Source organism: Mustela nivalis (assembly GCF_964662115.1).
Source record: "Mustela nivalis genome assembly, chromosome: 13".
NCBI lineage: Eukaryota > Metazoa > Chordata > Mammalia > Carnivora > Mustelidae > Mustela > Mustela nivalis.
In genome coordinates, this window is record NC_139032.1 from 7,619,068 (window position 1) to 7,640,052 (window position 20,985).

The following is a 20,985-nucleotide window of genomic DNA, read 5'->3' on the forward strand; positions in this document are numbered from 1 at the left end:
GGCCAGTGCTGCTGCACACACACACACCTAAGTTGGTACTGTGTGACCAACGGAAGGCCCTGTGGAAGGCAGCTCTCTTTTCTATAATGAAATGAAAGAAGAGATTCTTTAGGGAGCGGTTTCCAGAGTATGACAAGATTTTATTAGTCATTATTCACCACGAAGTAAATCTTCTGTATAACATTTTAATTTGAATATTTTAAATTAGAAATAAATAAAAATAGAATGTTAATAGAAAATTCTGGAAAGCATTACTAGTAAAAAACATCATTAAATAATAAAATTAGATTGTTTTAATTTTACAGTTTAGTGGTAAAAACAGTTTTTGTTTTTACTTTTTGTCTTTGAGACCCTAATCCCAGCCAGGCACCATGAGAAGGAGAGATTAACAGTGCAGTGCCTTTTGCATCTCAAGGAGTTGCCTCCACAGAGGGGAGAGAAGCTATTGGCAGCCCATAGGCTCGATTTATGGTTATTTAGAAGCGTTTACATTTCCAGATATTGGCGATTCTTGACATACTCTCTTACTTCGATCCTTTTAAAATTTTAAAGACTGATTTTGTGGCCCAACATTCAGTGTGACTCAGTATCTTGAGGAGAACTTATCTTGTGGAGTTAGTGGGTGTGGTTCTCTGCAAATGTCAATTAAATCAAGGTGGTTGATAGTGTTGTTCAAAGCATCAGTGTTTTTACTGATTTCTTCACTGGCTAGTTCTCTCAGTTGCTGAAAAATATTAAAAGCTCCAACTGAAATTGTAGGATTGTCTTTTCCTCACTTAAATTTTGTCCCAGTTTCTATTGTTTTCAGCCAGTGGTTTGTTTTGTGTTTGGGCATCTTTCTGCATGTGAGACTTAAAAAAACCAGAGACCAGTGCGTGTGTACCCTCTGCGTATCGTTCTCTACTTCATGTTCTCTGCTCAGTCCACCTCAGGGGTCATTTTATTTCAATATATATGTACATTTTATCTGCTTCATTCTTTTTAATGACCTGATAATGTTTTATTATATGATTTACATAATTTACTTAACCAGTCCTTACTGTTGGGCACTTGAATAGTTTCTAGTTTTTTGTTATTTTAGACAGTACTCAAGTACTCTTTTAGTGCATTTGTGGAAGCACGTCTGTAAGGTAAATCCCTAGAAATGAAATTGTTAGATCAGAAAATACATGCACTTTAAATTTTTATAAATGTCAGTTGCTCTTTAACGAAGCTGAAGCATTATACGTTCTCACCAAAAATAAAGAAACATGCCTTCTTTTTCCCAGACCTTTGCCAAGTTAGTATATTAGCAGGGGTTTTCCCTTTTGCATAGATGATAGGTGGAAAATGGTATTTCATTGTTTTAATTGTTGTCCTTAAAACAAGTATTATTTCATATGCGTTTTAAAAAAAAATTTTATTTATTTATTTGACAGAGAGAGAGATCACAAGTAGGCAAAGAGGCAGGCAGAGAGAAAGGGGGAAGCAGAATCCCTGCTGAGCAGAGAGCCTGATGTGGGGCTCGATCCCAGGACTCTGAGACCATGGCCTGAGCTGAAGGCAGACGCTTATCCCACTGAGCCATCCGGGTGCCCCTGTTTCATATGCTTAAAGCCACTTGTCCTTTTTTTTTTTTTTTTTTTTTTTTTTAAGATTTTATTTATTTATTTGACAGAGAGAGATCACAAGTAGGCAGAGAGGCAGCAGAGAGAGAGAGATAGGAGGAAGCAGGCTCCCCGCTGAGCAGAAGAGCCCCATGCGGGGCTTGATTCCAGGACCCTGAGACCATGACCTGAGCTGAAGGCAGAGGCTTTAACCCACTGAGCCACCCAGGTGCCCCCACTTGTCCCTTTTTTTTCTGTGAACTGACTCTTTGGGTTCTTTGCCCATTTTTAGTAGAGGGTTGGTCTTTATATGGTAAAGACGTTAGACCTTTGTTATTTTTTTCTATTTTATTTCTAATTGAAACATTATTACCTGCCGTGTTCTTTAGACCTGACTCTAATGAGTGTTACCAGAACTCAGATAACCTTCTCAAGGTAGAAGATTGCTATCCTTATGTGGGATACAAAAAAAATATGCTACCAGCTCTGAAAACACTTTTTTCCCTCTTTTGTCATGAGGTAGAAGTTCTTAGACTTCGGAAATAATGTTAGCATCACAGAAGTAATTCTGTTATTTCAAGAGATGACCATTGTGAAAGTCACAACATTTTTTAATCTTGTGCTGCTATACTTTGTAAAGTGGTTACTTTTATTCTCATAGTATCTAAGTATATGCTTTTATTATTTAGTATTTCTCTTCTGATTATATAGGATTATTTTAGAGTAATTAGTATACAAAAGAAAAAGAAAAATCATTTATAACCCTTTAACCCAGCAGGGACCATTACATTACAGTGATTTTCCTTCCCTGATTTTCTTTGTACACATATTGTGTATATTTTGTATTATATCTGAGTTTATTTGCTTTATTTTTTATGATTAAAATACTGATATGTATATCTGTACATAGATACATGCATACATATGTACATATAAATAGTTTTACATTCTTGGCTGTTGGTTCCTCACCCCCCCAACTTAAAACTTGCATTTTTTAGTGTAATTTTCAAGGAGTATTTATTAACAGGATACCTGTTTTTGAGAGGTGGTATATCCTGGTTAGTTAAGAGAAATGAGACTCGGCTACTTGATATTGAAGAATGTGCTTTTGTTTTTCTTTCTTTTTTTTTTTTTAAATCAACCTAGAATATAATTAACTAGGTCCTGATAAGAGAGGAAGTTCCTTTGAATGGCTTTTATCTCTTTTCTTTTATCTATATTAGACAGTTGGCTTTTATCTATATTAGACAGTTGTCAGGCTGGTAACCTTATAAAGTGCCTCCATGGGGAGAACGAAAGGGAGAAGCTGTGCATTCTTCTAACCTTCCCTAGCTTCTGTTTCTTACAGGGCCAGTACTCCCATTTGGTCTTACTGGCGGCATTTGATTGTATCGATGATACTAAGCTTGTGAAGCAGATAATCATATCCGTAAGTAATTCTCATGATCTTGAACATATGTTAAATTGATACATCGGTCAGTTCGATTTTACACCTGTGTGTTTAAAAATGTTGAAGTGTGCTTTCTCCTGGTATTTTGGGATTTTTTTTTTTTTCAGTTGTCTCAGTTCTGTTTTGTGACATTGGCTTTTTTTCCTGTGTAAACCATGATCTTGGAACTTGATATTAATATTATTTTGGATTGGCAAGGGACTGGTTGCATTAGGATCCCATGGCTTTTTGACCACATGATTTGCTAAAAGAAAAATGAGTCAGCAGTTCTGTATTCAGATGTGATGAGAAGTTCATTGCTGTAGTAGTTCTGCAGTTAATTATTCAGGGACTCAATTATTCTCGCCTCCCTTTGGAGAAACTACCTCCGCACAGTACCTGGTTTATCATTGTCTCAGTGCTGGGTGGGGCTGGAGAAGAAAACCGATAAAATCTCATTCGGTTGTGATACTCCTTAGAGCTTTCATGAAAGCTTTTTCAGAGTCCTATTAAAAATTCTTACTAAAATTAACAGACCAGCTTCCTTTTTTCATTTCAGCAGTTCCTTCTGAGTGTGGTGCAGTGACCACAGAGTGGTAATATAAATGCAGTTCATTTAACGCTAAGCTGGTCTTCAGAAAAACTGTGGTCCTTTGGTAAAAGCACTTCAGAGTAACATTTACCTTCTTCAGTACTTGCCTCTTTTCCTGACTTCTGAATGTGTGATCCTTTCTTCCCTTTCTCTCTTTCTGGTGTGCGGGGGATGGGGGTGGGGGGGCTTTGTGGTCGAGGTTCCAGGGTGAGATTCAGCCGTTGCCATGTTGGTAACAGTGACCAAATTTAGAAACATTCTTAAAACCATATGATCTGTACAGACCTGGATTATTCATTGAGGCATTACACAGACCTTTGCTGGATACCCACAGATGGGGCCCTTCGGGAAATCTTAGTGACAAAAGCTATTTTCCCACCATGAGCAGGGAGGAGCCCTGTGGATGTGCAGAAAGAGACTTTACCTGTAGGCACGTGGGGGTGCTGTGGCCTCTCTCTGCAGCCCTTCTGGAAGCGCAGAGCTGGCGTAGTGGGGAAACAGGCCGGCGAGGGCAAGGTTAGGTGCCAGCGGGGAGGGCCCCAGTGTGTGTGAATTTCTCATGCCCTTGCTGTCATGTTCCGACTTTCCCCTTGACTGTTTTAAAATTGCGATGACTTTCTTTGGGATGGGATTGTGGGAAGAAACAAGTTGGCAAGACTTGCATGTCACAGACGGAGTATTTTGGCATGTTCCTTGTGACTTTATTACCCTTTTGACTCCAATCAATAATGATTGTTTTTCATTCTGGTGACAGAGATGGGAGGCCATAAATTGGCAAAATGAATAAAGTTGTTTCATGAAAATGGAAACAGGCTGGGCTTTTGAAAGTTGCTTTGTTTAATATTTTCATAACAACTAAAATTTGCATAAGGGTTCCAAATGGGTTTCACGAGAAACCAGGATTGGCCACCACTGTCTGCTAGATCAGTTTTTTCCAAACTGTCGTCCCTCTTCAAGTTGCCGTTGAAACAGTTTTAATTCCTCGTGCTTATCCGTTTGATTCCCACAACTACTTGAGCTGCATTCCTTATGCCTTTCTCATACTTAGGGCAGCTTTCCCTGAGAATGGCCTGATGAACTCTCGCTTCTAACTGACGGAAGGCTCAGTGGGTTCTGGGTATCATTAAACTATATAGCTAGTGATAAAATCCAGGAATGCTAATCGCTCTTGTGTTTTTCCCACCACCACAAAACCTGTTACAGTATTCAGTGCTTTAAAAAAAAAAAACAAAACCCAAGGAAGCATAGCGTGGCCAATAAGCATTCTGATCAGGGTAACCAGGCTTCCTGAAATGTCAGGTCGGAATCCCAGCCGGGTCAGCTGAGCCCTCAACTTCTCCCACCCACTTGACTTTCCAGAATAAACATGTTTATAGAATTTGATCCATTTACCTCTGGAATTGTTGGTATGATGCAGCCGCTTTGACAGCAGCGTTCCTCTGAACAGTAGAGAAGTACCCTGACCAGCTGTTTGAAAGGAATAAGCATTGCAGTGTCCCTTTAAAATACTACTATTTTCTAAATACACAGAGAAGTACTAAGACTAATACAGCAAACACCCAGCCTCCCACCATCTGAGAAAGAAGTAAAACTTGACACTTGAAGTTCAAGCCTTCTGTGTACCTGCCCGTGCTTGCCTCTCCCCCTCCCCCACACCCACTGTAATAAATTGTGTTATGTATTGTTTGCATACATTCCCTTATCCTTCGGCTGTATGCAGATGAATATGGCCCTGTTTTGCATGTTTATGGATTCTTTGTAAGCATGTCTTGTATGTTTTGTCCTGCAACTTGCTTTTTTTCTTTTGGCATTAGGTTGTGAGATTTCATCGGGCTTGGCAAGTCTTTTTTTTTTTAGTATAAGGCCAGGTTGTCATTATTTTAGGGTTTGTGAGCCATTCTATGATCTCTGTTGCCTATTCTTGGTTTTTATGTTTTGTTTGTTTTTAGCGACCCTTTAAGATATGAAAACCATTCTTACCTCATAGAATGTGTGAAAACAAGCCACAGGTTGGATTTGACCCATGAGCCATGGTTTGCCCACCCTGTTCTAAATCACTTGTAGCGCCAAATAGTATTGTACTATGAGTATACCGTAAATTAGTTTTCCCTTTTTCTGTTGATAGAGACTAGATGGGTGGTAGTTTTTAAAACATTAGAGTTTTCGTTATTTTTTGCTGTTCAAATTTTATGAGCATTCTTGTATGTCTCCTTGTTTTTCTAAGGCATTTACTTAGCACAGTCAGTGGGCTGCCAGATACACTGCTCATATGTTCGTAGAGTCACACGCCGTATTTCCCACCCAGCCACTATAAAACCTGTTGCGTCGCGCAGTGCTTTTTAAAAATAACCAAGATGGCTTAGTGTTGCTAAGCATTCGGCTCAGAGTAACTGGGTTTCCTGAACTGTCAGGTTGAAATCATAGCCTAATAAACACTCCGCCTTCTCTTATTTAAGAAGCAGCACCAGTTCTGTCTCTAGCTGGTTTTCTGATCTCCCAGGCAGCTCTGGTCTCCCTGTCCTCACGCTCCTCGAGTTTGCCTTTGCCATCTGTTCAGTTAGCAGTTGATGGTGCTGTGGCCCAGGCTCCGGGCAGGTAAAAGGAGGAGGCGGCCAGGTGTGGGGGGTGAGCTGTGGGGGAAGGAGAGGCTGCAGCTGCCTGTCCAGGGTGGGAGCTGCCAGCTTCTGGGAATCTGAGCGCCACGGGGATATATTTTCCTGGTTGTGTTTTTGTTTACTTTTAATTGTGGTAAAACATGCATAATGTAAAATTTGTCACCTTAACCTTTTCCCCCTGTTTTGCACATTTTCTTTTTTTTTATTGGCATACACTGAGTTTCAGGTACCCAGCATAGCAATCGGACAATTACATATATTCCTGTGTGCTTAGCACGGTCAGTAGCAGTCCCCATGCGTCACCATACCGAGGTATTACAGGATTGCTGACTTCCCTGTGCTGTACTTTACAGCCTGTGACTTACCTATTTTGTAACACAAAATAAACATTAAAAATACACTCGTTAAAAAAAAAAATACACTTGTAAATACAGAGAACAGACTGGTGACTGCAGCAGGTGGGGTGTGGGCGGTGATAATCGACCTTGGTGAAGGGGATGGAGAGAGAAATCCCCAGTATTTTTAGGTTCAGTAGTATTAAGCTTATGCAGACTGTTCTGGAACCAACCTCCAGAACTTTTTCTTCTTGCAGAACTGAAATGACACTCATGAAACTCTGTCTCCCAGTAGTTTGATCACAAGGAGGTGTACTTCTGGACGGAATCACCGTAGTTTTTAAAAGAAAACATTTACGGGGCTGCCATCCTTGCCTAGTGATCTTCCTTTTATACTTACCCATCCTTTACCTCTTACTGGTATTTTTCACTTTTATTACATTTCTCGTGCCTCTTCCACCAGGTTTTGGCTCTGTGAGGTTAAGGCCAGTGTACATCTCTTTCTGGCCCCACACGGAGCCCCGCACAGAGGTGTGTGCACCAGAGGCTCCGCTCTCGGTGTGGTGCGCTGCTTTCTGCATGTCCTCCTGCCGCCGAAAGTGCGAGACTTGTGCTCTGACCCTGCTGCCGGGGTGCAGCCTTTATCGGGACCTTTACTTTTCCGTTTTAAAAGAGGCTCAGCAAAACAAGAAGGCCCGTGAATCTCATAAGGGTCCAACACGGGGAGGTCAGAACTGGGCAAACATGTCTTCAGGGGGAGGGGTTTTATCCTTGCCTCACTCTGCTTCCGTCCGCGCGCCTGCTCCAGAGTAAAGCACACAAAGAAGTTACCACAAATGGTACTTGGGATTTTCTCTGTCAGTTTTATTGAGAAGGATAGTTAAGTCGAAAACTTTTAAAATTGAACCTTCATTGAGGATGCCAATTCATGACCCTAACAACTTTACTTAATCTCCCCCAGTTTAAGAGCCTATAAACTGAGAGGTGTGTTTTTAATATGGACATAATTACTTTATAGCATTTTTCAGTTTGCAGTGCGAATTTTCTCAATTGTTCTTGGTAAGGACCCACAAGTCAGGCGGGTCTATCATTTCCTTGCATGGATGAGGGAGTTGATAGGCAGAGAGGTTAACTGATTTGCCAAAGGCTACACAGCTTGAACCCAAAGATCGAATCCACCACACAGCTGTACCATAGCTACCCCTTACCTATTTCTACCTCTTCCGGTAGTCAGCAGTGTTTTGGGAGGATCATCTAGAAATTTATCTCTGCTTTCTCTGTAATGCACGTTGAAGAGAAATGAATTAGTACTCCTTAATATAGCCATGCTCGTAGTATTTTATTTTTCCCAAGATGAATGTTTTTGATGGTAGGAAAGCTTGGATGAGAGTGAGATGGGGAGAATTAAATGGTACCACAGTGTTTTTAAATGGGGAGGGGCAGAGGGAGAGCAGGAATCCCAAGCAGGCTCCACACCCAGCACAGAGCTCCACTGGGAGCCCGACATGGGGCTGGATCCCACTCCCCTGAGAGCATGACCTGAGCCAAAATCAAGAGTCGGCTTCACCAACTGAGCCACGCAGGTCCTCTTAATGATACCACATTTTTAAGTAAAGGTTTTTTTAGTTTCATATGACAGTTTATAAACATTGCACTCTCTGAAAAACCTTAAATTTAGATTCTGAGTTTCTTAATGAGGAACTGAAAGGAAGGAAAAGTTCAGTGAACTTGGAGACTAGTCCTAAGTAATATTTGTGCTTGGGTTTTGTGTGTTATGTTGGAAGCCCTAGCTTATTGTGTTGAGTGAAGCATGTGCGTTTCCCAAACCATGCGTGTTGTACTAGCTCTTAAGTGTAGCCTTCGCAGAGAAAGTTAAGTAGGTTGAGGAGTACTTTGTCAGGTTCATGCCTCCTCTTTTCCTCTTCACCAAAGGAAAAACCATTAATTAGAAATAAACAGCAGCCATTTATAACTCTTTATTGCATACTCCCCTAGAGTTTTGTTTTGTTGGTTTTATTTTGTTTTTTGATGTTTTTGGTTTTTTGTTTTTCAAAAAAGCATTTGCTGTTGTTTGTGGACTAGAAAGGAAGACAGCATTTTACAAATGTTCAAAAAATCCCAAGGCAAGCAACACAATTCATTCACCATCACTCCTACTAGAAAGAATAAAGATAACAGCATCTTATTATATAAAACTGTACTTTCAGAATCGCATTACAGGTTCACCAGAAACTATGGATGCAGTTTTGGGCTTCATCAGGAAAACAAGTTCAGTTCAGATCAAGTTAGATACTGTGCATCTAGCCTGTTTGGATCGGAGTCTGGAACTGCTTACTGTTACCCCAACAGCTTTCAGAATTTTTCTTTTTAATTCTTCTTCCTCTGACTTTTGTATCCCCTAATACCTCCACCCTCTAATTATCAGAGAAAGGGGGAGCAGGGAAGCAATATAGCTTCTGTTCTAAGGTTCTGTTCCCATTTATTACTAGCTGATTACAGAGCATTTATACTGGAAAGTGTGCTGGAGAAATTTAAATACTGAGTTTTTGTTTTGTTTTACAGTGCCTATTTAGAGTTGGAAGTTGAACAGCTGTTGTATTACCTACTTTGGTTTTTTTATTGAAATTTTGAAATCAAACATGTCTTGATTTTTCTGTTCTATTGAATTGCTATGTTCAGCATGTTTTGGAAAGGGCGTGGGGGCAGGGACTCTTTCATAAGCACTTGTTTTATTTTGTGTGTGTGGAGTATAAAGGCTACAACCTTATTGTAAAAATTAATAAAGTGAAACAATCACCACCACCATTATTTTTTTAAAAAAATAAAAGCATTTGCTGTGAAGATCCTATACCCCAGAATGGTTTTCTTTAGGACAGTAGAGTTAGCAGGGGCGGGTTAGTGATCATAGAAATTGGCCTAAGCTAGGTATCATTTTCACTTCTCTTCTTTCAACAAATTAAAGCATCTGTCTTTTTTGAGTTGGTTAAGCCTTAAATTGGAAAAGTCACTCTGAAGGAATCCTCTGTTTGTGGTACTGAATGCTTCGTTATAAAAAGTATATATTCTGAGCCCACTCTGGGACACATTGTTTACCTTGAAATTACAAAAGCACTCCCTCCCTCATGAGATGGTATGAACATTTTTTTCCGTCTTCCTTTTCTGACTGAAATTTTAAGTTTTTTGCTTCCTGGGTGGTTGAAATTCATAACCATTTGGAGGTGGTTAGATCTTTTGCACCTGTTCTCTGCAGACCTTTATCTTGTACAAAGAGATCTTCATATTTGACCTTAACCATCTTCAAAAGTAAGAATGCGACAGGGTTTAAAATCATGTAAACCGGGGGAGGAGTCAAGATGGCGGAGAAGTAGCAGGCTGAGACTACTTCAGCTAGCAGAAGATCAGCTAGATAGCTTATCTAAAGATCGTAAACACCCACAAATCCAACGGGAGACCGAAGAGAAGAAGAACAGCAATTCTTTAAACAGAAAAACAACCACTTTCTGAAAGATGATATGATACTATGTGTGGAAAACCCAAAAGACTCCACTCCAAGCCTCTAGAACTTGTACAGGAATTCAGTAAAGTGTCAGGGTATAAAATGAATGCACAGAAATCAGTTGCATTTCTCTACACCAACAACAAGACAGAAGAAAGAGAAATTAAGGAGTCAATCCCATTTACAATTGCACCCAAAACTATAAAATACCTAGGAATAAACCTAGCCAAAGAGGCTAAGAATCTATACTCAGAAAACTATAAAGTACTCATGAAAGAAATTGAGGAAGACACAAAGAAATGGAAAAATGTTCCATGCTTCTGGATTGGAAGAATAAATATTGTGAAAATGTCTATGCTACCTAAAGCAATCTACACATTTAATGCAATTCCTATCAAAATACCATCCTTTTTTTTTTTTTTTTTTTCAAAGAAATGGAACAAATAATCCTAAAATTTATATGGAACTAGAAAAGACCTCGAATAGCCAAAGGAATATTGTAAAAGAAAGCCAAAGTTGGTGGCATCACAATTCCGGACTTCAAGCTCTATTACAAAGCTGTCATCATCAAGACAGCATGGTACTGGCACAAAAACAGACACATAGATCAATGGAACAGAATAGAGAGCCCAGAAATAGACCCTCAACTCTATGGTCAACTAATCTTCGACAAAGCAAGAAAGAATGTCCAATGGAAAAAAGACAGTCTCTTCAACAAATGGTGTTGGGAAAATTGGACAGCCACATGCAGAAAAATGAAACTAGACCCTTTCCTTACACCACACATGAAAATAGACTCAAAATGGATGAAGGACCTTCAGTGTGAGAAAGGAATCCATCAGTATCCTTTAGAACACAGGCAGCAACCTCTTCGATCTCAGCCACATCAACTTCTTCCTAGGAACATCGCCAAAGGCAAGGGAAGCAAGGGCAAAAATGAACTATTGGGATTTCATCAAAATCAAAAGCTTTTGCACGGCAAAGGAAACAGTTAACAAAACCAAAAGACAACTGACAGAATGGGAGAAGATTATTTGCAAACGACATATCAGATAAAGGGCTAGTGTCCAAAATCTATAAAGAACTTAGCAAACTCAACACCCAAAGAACAAATAATCCAATCAAGAAATGGGCAGAGGACATGAACAAACATTTCTGCAAAGAAGACATCCAGATGGCCAACAGACACATGAAAATTGCTCTATATCACTCGGCATCAGGGAAATACAAATCAAAACCACAATGAGATACCACCTTACACTAGTCAGAATGGCTAAAATTAACAAGTCAGGAAATGACAGATGCTGGCGAGGATGTGGAGAAAGGGGAACCCTCCTACACTGTTGGTGGGAATGCAAGCTGGTGCAGCCACTCTGGAAAACAGCATGGAGGTTCCTCAAAATGTTGAAAATAGAACTACCCTATGACCCAGCAATTGCACTACTGGGTATTTACCCTAAGGATACAAATGTAGTGATCCAAAGGGGCATGTGCACCCGAATGTTTATAGCAGCAATGTCCACAATAACCAAAGTATGGAAAGAACCTAGATGTCCATCAACAGATGAATGGATCAAGAAGATGTGGTATATATACACAATGGAATACTATGCAGCCATCAAAAGAAATGAAATCTTGCCATTAGTGTGTAAACCTGGTGATTCACAGACCTGTACCCCTGGGGATAAAAATACATTTTATGTTTATAAAAAATAAATTTAAAAAAAATCATGGAAACCCATGGTCTTGGGTCGGCCACGTCCTGGTTAAGTGACCTTTACGCATCTACCACAAGTCACATATCTAAGCCTCGGGCTTCTTCTTAGTAAAATGGAAATGACTGTAGTCCCTCTTTCCTGGTGTTGGCAAGAGTGTTTAGGATCATGGGCGTAGTGCTGTCTGCATTGGTCTGGCTCCTCCGAGTGCCTTTTCAAGTGTTAGCTGCTATTATGAGTTTTAGGAAGCACAATATATTTTTGTGTAAACAATGAGGGAAGGTTGACATTTTTAAAAGAGAACTGTGATGTGTGGATTCTGCAGTTGGATCACCAACCTTGGGGTCACAAATTTGGTAGTATTGGGATCTCCATGACCAGCTTCATTTTTAGCTTGGCTCCTTGCATTGAATTATTAATCTCAAATCTCATTGAAGGTAATGGTTATTTAAGAACATAGCCCATCTGAGTAGATTTCCCCATGGAGAATTCCTTTCCGTGGAGTCGGGGGACCAAGACTAGTCAGGCCCACCACTGACACGCTGTGTCCTGTGGCAGGTCCCTTCTCTCCTCCATGGGTCCCTCCCTGGTAAACCTGATGACCTGTGCAGAGCGGTTTCGGTGGCCCCAGCCAGTTGTGCAGGACCTGCGATGCGCAAACACGTATGGCTGTGAATACCTGTTAGGCTTGTTGCAAGAATTAGGAATGTTAAACGGGGAAAAAACACGATTTTTTTCTGTTGCAGATTCTCTGTTAAGAATGGAGGAATTTTTAAACCGTAACTTCGCTGTCTGGAAACATCAGCACACTGACACAGGAGCTTAGCCAGGGTGGGGATGACATTGCCTTTGTTACTTCAATTCAAACAACTAGAAAAGGAGATTATTGTTCTTGGGAAGTTGATTGGAAATGTCCTAGAGTGTGACTGTTTGTACGCGCTCCGTGGATGCTCTCGGCATTCATTCCCCTTCCCCCCGTTTCTGTTGTCAGTGCAGTCCTTAAACAGCCTTCATTTGCCATGAATAAGCAACTAACTTTAAAGGCCTTTATTCCCTTATTCGATGTAACAGAGGTCCTTTATCTCCGTTCACATACATCTCAGTGGGGAAATTCTAGTAAGAATGTCCTTCATCGATGCGGATTCTACATGTAAAGCAGCTGCAGATTAACTGTATCTGCTCGGTGACCCCAGCAAGCCATGTTCCTAGTAAGAGTGGCCTGAGAACTCTTGGTCATCGTGAAGGAAGAGAACGCTTTTAAAGATTTTAAGTCCTTGAGCTCGGTCAGCCATTTAAACGGCTCGTTCAGTAATGCTGGTCACAGTCCAGAAGCCGTTCTGTGTTCTGAGCATCAGGCTTTGTGCCTTTAAGGGTGAAATTTCAAAATCAGCTCCACATTTTCTGCGAAGCCCATGGGAGAAAAGTGTCGCACATGGCTCCTTCTGTACCCTTCAGATTGCAAGCGTACCTTGTCTTAAGCACATATGTTCATTTTTTGTTTCTATAATTTTCCAGGAAATTATTAGTTCTTTGCCCAACATAGTAAATGACAAATACGGAAGGAAGGTTCTGTTGTATTTACTGAGCCCCAGAGACCCTGCACATACGGTGCGAGAGATCATTGAGGTTCTGCAGAAAGGAGACGGCAATGCACACAGGTAAGAGCCGAGTCGCGGGAGCGCTTTGCTTCTCTGCTCTGCCTGCTTCTTAGTTTTGAGGAGCTTGTGTTTCCAGAAATGTGCTCGTGCGTGCGCACCCTCTATCGTGCTTCTTCTCTAAAACTCAGAAGGTGAGAGCGCCTGGGTGGCTCAGTGGGCTCAGCCTCTGCCTTTGGCTCAGGTCATGATCTCAGGGTCCTGGGATCGAGTCCTGCATCTGGCTTTCCGCTCGGCAGGGAGCCTGCTTCCTCCTCTCTCTCTCTCTCTGCTGCCTCTCTGCCTACTTGTGATCTTTCTCTGTCAAATACATAAATAAAATATTAAAAAAAAAAAAACAAAAAAAAAAAACAAAAAGAACCCTTGGAAGGTGAATCCCATTTTTAAACCTGTAGTTTTGACAGATAATCTTAAGGGTTTTATCTGGAAAAAGAATTAAAAGAATCATGCCAAAAGAATACCTCTTGAGTGCCTGGCACATAGTAGATGCTCAGTATATGTGGTGTGGTTTGATTTTTCTCTATTCATTTGTTTAGTTTAAATCATAGCAACTTTTTTAAGGCTTGTGTTTTGTTTTGTTTTGTTTTGTTTTGTTGTTTTGTTTTTGACTCCAGTATAGTAACATACAGTGTTGTGTTAGCTGCGCGTGTGCATGTCGTGACTGGACGGGTCTAGGATAACGCAGTGCTCGTCTGGTTAAGTGTGCTTCGTAATCCACTTCCCCTGTTTCACCCCTCCCCTCCCCTCCCTTCCCCTCCAGTAACACTATTTTGTTCTCTAGAGTTGAGAGTCTGGTTTTCAGGTTGTTTCCCTTTTTTCTATGTTGATTTGGTTTCTTAAATTCTACATGTGAGTGAAATCATACAGAATCTATCTTCCTCTGACGGATTTCACTTAGTCTTCTACCCCATAGACCCATCCATGTTGTTGCAGATGCCAAGCTCTCATCCTTTTTCTATGTCCGAATAATACCCCGTTATCCACGCACCAGCTCTTCTTTACCCGGTCCTCAGTCAGTGGGCCCTCGGCTGCCTTCAGAATTGGGTTGTCGTAAATACTGCTGCAGGAAGCGTAAGGACGCATGTATCTTTTCAAACTAGTGTTTTCATATTCTTCGGGTAAATACCTAGTAGTGAAATTACTGGATCATAAGGTATTTCTGTTTGTAATTTTTTGAGGAACGCCCACACTGTTTTCTTTTCCAGTGGCTGCCCCGGTCTGTATTCCCACCGACAGTGCGCGGGGGCTCCTTTTTCACCATATCCTCACCAGCATTTGTAGTTTCTTGTGTGAATGATCTTGACAGATATGAGGTGGTATCTCGTTGTGGTTTTGATTTGCTTTTTGATAAGGAGTGATGTTGAGCATCTTTTCTGTCATGTGTCTGTTGGCCATCTGGATGGCTTCTTTGGAGAAATGTCTGTTCATGTCTTCTGTCCATTTGTATTTAGATTCTTTATTTTTCTGCTGTCGACTTGTGCTAGTTCTTGATATATTTTGGATACTGACCCATTATCAGATGTTTCACTTGAAAATATCTTCTCTCACTCCGTAGCTTGTCTTTTAGTTTCGTTGATTATTTCCTTTGCTTTGCAGAAACTTTTTATTTTCAGTTTATTTTTGCTTTCCTTTCCCTTGCCTCAGGAGACATATCTAGAAAAAAGTTACTATGGCCGATGTCAGAGAAATTACTGCCTGTATTTTCTTCTTGGATTTTTATGATTTCAGGTCTCTCATTTAGGTCCTTAATCTGTTTTGAGTTTATTTTTGCGTATGGTGGAAGAAAGTGGTTCAACTTCATTCTTTTGCAAAATGTAGCTGTCCAGTTTTCCCAGCAGCTTTGTTGAAAATATCGTCCTTTGCCCATTGCATAGTCTTGCCTCACAATCTTTTTGAGGATTAATTGACCCTATAATTGTGGGTTTATTTCTGAGCTCTCTGTTCTTTTCCATTGACCTATGTGTCAGTTTTTGTGCCATTATCTTACTGTTTGGATCACTACAGCTTTGTAGTGTATCTTGAAATCTGGGATTACAGTATAGCCCATTGTGCTCTTTTTCAAATTTTGTTTTAGCTATTCATGCTCTTTGGTAATTCCATACAAATTGGGAGAATTATTTATTCAAGTTCTGGGAAAAATGCGATTGGTATTTTGATTAGGATTGCATTAAGTCTGTAGATTGCTTTGGTAGTGTGGACATTTTAACAATATTTATTCTTCCAATCCTTGAGCACAGAATATCTTTCCATTTGTTTGGGTCACCTTCAATTTCTTTCATTAGTGTTTTATAGTTTTCAGAGTAGAGGCCTTTCGCTTCCTTGTTTAAGTTGATTCCTAGGTATTTTCTTTGGTGCAGTTGCAAGTGGAATTGACTTCTTAATTTTTCTTTCCATTACTTCATTATTACTGTATAGAAATGCAGTAGATTTCTATGTATTGATTTTGTGTCCTGCAGCCTTACTGAATTCATTTATCAGGTCTGGTAGTTTCTTGGTGGCATCTTCAGGGTTTACTCTATATAGTATCATGTCATCTGCAAATAGTGGAAGTTTTTCTTCTTCCTTACTTTTTTGGATTCCTTTTGTTTCGTTATGTTGTCTGATTGCAGTGTCTGGCACTTCCAGTGCTCTGTTGAACAAAAATAGTGCAAGTGGACGTCCTTGTCTGGCTCCTGATCTTAGGGGAAAGCTCGCAGTTCTTCATCATTGAAGATGCTGTCAGCTGTGAGTTTGAATAGACGGGCTTGATTATGTTGGGATATGTTCCTTCTACACCTGCCTTGTTGAGGGTTTCTATCATGAATGGATGTCGCACTTCCTCACATGCTTTTTCTGCATTTATGGAAATGCTCTTACAGTTCTTACCCTTTCTCTTGTTGCTTCAATGTATTATGTTGGTTGATTTGTGAATATTGAACCACTCTTGCGTCCCAAGAATAGGTTCCACTTGATTGTGGTGAATGATTTTCTTTAAATGCATTAATGGGTTTGGTTTGCTGATACTTTGTTGAGGGTATTTGCATCTGTGTCTGTCAGAGATAATGGCCTGTGATTCTTTTTCTTTTTTGTAGTTGCCTTTATATGATTTGGTATCGGGGTAATGCTGGCCTTCTAGAATGAGTTTAGAAGCTTTCCTTCTATTTTTTGGAATACGTTGAAAAGTATAGTTATTAACTCTTCATTAAATGTTTGGGAGAATTCACTGGTGAAGCCATCTGGTCCTGGGCTTTTGTTTGTTGGAAATCTTTTGATTACTCTTTCAATGTCATTGCTGGTAGTCTGCCTGTTCACATTTTCTGTTTCTTCCAGATTTAGTTTTGGGAGGTTTTATGTTTCTAGGAATTTATCCATTTTGTACAGGTTGTCCAGTTTATGGGCATTTAATTTTTCATAAGATTCTCTTGTAATCCTTTGTATTTCTGTGGTGTGGATGGTTTTTTCTCCTCTTCAATTTATGATTTTATTTGAGCTCTCTTTTTGAGGAGTCTGGCTAAAAGTTCATCAGTTTGTTCATCTTTTTTTTTTTTTTTAATATTTTATTTATTTATCAGAGAGAGAGCGGGAGAGAGTGAGCACAGGCAGACAGAATGGCAGGCAGAGGCAGAGGGAGAAGCAGGCTCCCTGCCGAGCAAGGAGCCCGATGTGGGACTCGATCCCAGGACGCTGGGATCATGACCTGAGCTGAAGGCAGCTGCTTAACCAACTGAGCCACCCAGGCATCCCAGTTTGTTCATCTTTTCAAAGAACGAGCTCCTGGTTTCATTGATCTGTTGATCTGTTTGTGTGTGTGTGTGGTTTTTTGTTGTTGTTGTTGTTGTTGTTTTAAGTTTCTATTTTGTTTATTTCTGCTCAGGTCTTTATTATTTCCTTCTTTCTGCTGGTTTTGGGTTTCGTTGTTCTTTTTCCATCTCTTTAGGTGTAAGGTTAGATTGTCTATTTGAGATGTTTCTTGCTTCTTGAGGCAGGCCAGTATTGCTATGTATTTACATCTTAGCACCATTTTTGTTGCATCCCAAAGATTGGGGGGTGTCGTGTCATCATTTTCATTGTCTTCTAGCAGTTTTTGATTTCGTCTTTGACTTCTTGGTTGACCCATTGTTTAATAGCATATTAGCTGTTTAACTTTCATGTGTTTGTGTTCTCTCTGGATCTTTTCTTGTGGTTGATTCCTAGTTTCATAGCATTGCAGTCAGAAAAGATACATAGTGTGACACGATTCTTTTTGAATTTGTTGACTTGTTGTGTGGCCTAATATGTGATCCGTTCTGGAGAATATTCCATATGAACTTGCAAAAAATGTGTATTCTACTGTTTTAGGATAGAATGTTCTGAATATATCTCTTAAATCCCTCTGGTGCAATGTGTCATTCGGAGCCACTGTTCCCTTGTTGATTTTCTGTTCGGATGTTCTGTCCCTTGATGTCAGTGGGGTATTAAGTCCCCTACTATTTTTGTATTACTGTCGATTACTTCCTTTATGTCTGTAACTAGCAACTTTAGGTATTTGGGTGCTCCCATGTTGGGTGCATGAATATTTACAATTGTTACATCTTCTTGTTGGATTGTCCCCTTAATAATAATGTAGTATCCTCACTTGTCTCTTGTTGCAGCCTTAGTTTTAAAGTCTGTTTTGTTGCTTATAAGTATTGGTACCCAGCTATCTTTTTACTTACATTTTCATAATATATGTTTTTCCACCCTTTGACTTGCATTGTGCGTGTCTTTAGGTCTGAAATAATTCTTGTAGGCAATATTTACATAGGTGCTTTTTAATACATTCCATCTACCTGTGTCTTTTGATTGGAGTGTTAAGTCCATTTACATTTAAAGTACATATTAATGGATATGTACATATTGCCTTTTGTTACTTGTTTCATGGGGTGTTTTTGTTTGTGTGTGTGGTTCTCAGTTCCTTGCTCTTTCCTTTCACAGTTTGCTGGTTTCGTTCAGTGATGTAGTTGGATTCCTTTTTCTTTATTCTTTTCATATCTATTGCTGGTTTTTTAATTGTGGTTATCATTAATAGTAATATCATTAATAGGAATCATAGTAATAATATCATTAATAATAATCATAGTAATAGTATCATTAATAGTATTAACAATAGTAACATCAAGATGTCAGACATCTTCTGCATATAACAGTCTGTGTTAGGTTGATGGTCACTTAAGTTTGAACCCATTCCAAAAGTGCTACATGTGTTAGTGTTCTCGTCATTGTCTCCTCATTTCGCCTCCATTGTAGGTATATGGTCTTACACTTTACATCCTTTTATTTTGTGATTAATGACTGATTTTTATATATTTACTTAATTTTACTGCTTTTATGCTTCCTGCTTTTCTTAATTCTGCTTATCGTCTTTCCTTTCTTCTTAGAGTCCACTTTAACATTTCTTGTAGGCCTGGTTTAACGGTGATGCATTTCTCTAACTTCTGTTTGTCTGGGAAACTCTCTATCCTTCTGTTCTGAATGATAACCTTGTTGAGTAGTTTTTTGGGTTGCGGGTTTTCCTCTGTGCACTCTGTATGTATCAAGCCACTCTCTCCTGGCCTGTAAAGTTTCTACTGAAAAATTTGCTGATAGCCTTAGGGGTTGCCCTTGTATATAAATGTTTTCTTTTGCTGCTTTTAAAATTCTCTCTTTATCACTAGATTTTGTCATTTGAATTACTACTTGTCTTGGCGTGGACCTCCCTGGTTTGATTTTGTTGGAGGCTGTCTGTACTCCTGGATTTGGTATCTTTTTTTCTTTCCTAGATTTGGGAAATTTTGAGCTGTTATTTCTTCAAGTCAGTCTTCTGCCCCACTTTCTCTTGTTTTTCAGGGATCCCTATTATGTGAATATTAATACACTTGGTGTTATCACTGAGTTCCCTTAAATCTGTTTTCATTTTTTGTTTTTTCTCCTGCTTCAGCTTGATTGCTTTCCATTATTCTGTCCTCCAGGTCACTGATCTGTTCTGCTTCCTGTAGTCTACTACTCATTCCATCTATTGTATTGTTAATTTTAGTTATATTCTTCATATCTGATCGGTTCCTTTTTGTTTTCTGTCTTTTTGTTGAGGTCTTACTGAGGTCCTCTGCTCTTTCCTCAAGTCCAGTGAGTATCTTTATGACCATTACTATTATCAGGCGTATTTCTTCTTTTTCTTTTTCTTTTTTTTTTTTTTAAGATTTTTATTTATTTATTTGACAGACAGAGATCACAAGTAGGCAGAGAGGCAGGCAGAGAGAGAGGAGGAAGCAGGCTCCCTACTGAGCAGAGAGCCCGATGCGGGGCTCGATCCTAGGACCCTGAGATCATGACCTGAGCCGAAGGCAGAGGCTTTAACCCACTGAGCCACCCAGGCGCCCAATCAGGCGTACTTCTTATCTTTGTTTCATTTAGGTCTCTTTTGGTCTTATTCTATCATTTGAGACATATTCCTCTGTTCTCCTCATTTTGTCTAACTCTCTGTCTGTTTTTGTGTGTTAAGACATTCAGCTGTGTCTCCTGCTCTTGGAGGTAGTGTTCTTATGAAAAAGAAGTCCTGGAGCTCTTCGCAGTGCCATGTCCCTTGTTCACCAGAAGCTGGCACTCAGGGGTATCTAGTGTGTATGTTGTGTGCACCTTATAATTGTGGCTGAGCTACTTTTTCCTTCATTGTCGTTATGTACAATGGCTCTCTTTCCCTGTTGTGGGCAGTGTTTGGTCCCTTTGTTGTTAGTGGGCCAGTGGGGGCCCACCTTGGACTTGATGTGAGTCAGACCAGGATGTGAGTCAGACCAGGCATTTGCCAGAGATATAGTAGCACCGAACTGCCCTGTTGTCCCCTGAGCAGCTTTCATTGTTGGGTGGGGCCTGCAGTTAGACCAGAATCTGTCCGCAGCCCCTGCTGGAGCTGGACCGGACTGGTGTGTGTGGTTAACTTCCCCTCTTGACAGGGCAGGAGTTACTTTGGAGTGGGCTGGCCCCTCTCAGCTTGTAGAGTTGCTTTGGTTGGTCTCTGCCCAAGGGGGTATTGGAGGAGAGAGGTCTACAGGACAAGGCAGTGTAGAGCTGAGGTATGAGCAAGGTTTGCCCTGGTCTGCTGTGGGAGGAGGCCGGCTGGGGAGGGGTTGTGCTGGCAGAAGTGCTCAGGACCAGGGCATGCTATTACCAAATCGGGTGGAGAGTGTTGTCCAGGCACTGGTTCCTGCAGGTGTCCATGTATCTTGGCTAGAGGACAAGGAAGGGAAATGTCCACTCTTCTTGGTTCCCATGGAAGTCTCCCAAGGATCCCTGACCTTCCATCACAGGCTGTGAGATTAGTAAACAGATTTCCTTCCTGTTGTGCCCCAGATGCTTTTTAAACTGCTGGCTTCTATGCCGTGTCTCCACGGGGCTATTTGTTGTGCGGTGTCCTTAAGGTGGGAACCCCCCCCCCCCACCGCCCCACAAAAAAGGCAGGGACTCCCATTTTCTCTCACCCTCCCAGTTCTCTCAAGCCAAGCACGCTAATTTTTTAAAATTCCAGGCATTAAACCCCACTGATTGTAAGAACTCATGAAATTATGCCCCACTGAATTAATTAACTTCTTTCT

General features: G+C 40.4%; 1 protein-coding gene across 3 annotated transcripts in view; it reads left to right on the forward strand.

Annotated features, from left to right (window-relative positions):
- PUM3 (pumilio RNA binding family member 3) overlaps positions 1-20,985 on the forward strand; it is a 50,009-nt gene that overhangs the window by 19,759 nt on the left and 9,265 nt on the right. For 2 of the 3 annotated variants that reach the window (XR_014301589.1, XM_082694416.1), the window contains exons 13-14: positions 2,935-3,015; positions 13,284-13,426. Coding sequence is in view for 2 of the 3 variants with exons in the window: in XM_082694416.1 (XP_082550542.1) it covers positions 2,935-3,015; positions 13,284-13,426 (224 nt within the window). In the remaining variant the exon portion in view is untranslated. The remainder of the gene's footprint in view (positions 1-2,934; positions 3,016-13,283; positions 13,427-20,985) is intronic. The other variant, XM_082694417.1, reaches the window with a different exon arrangement.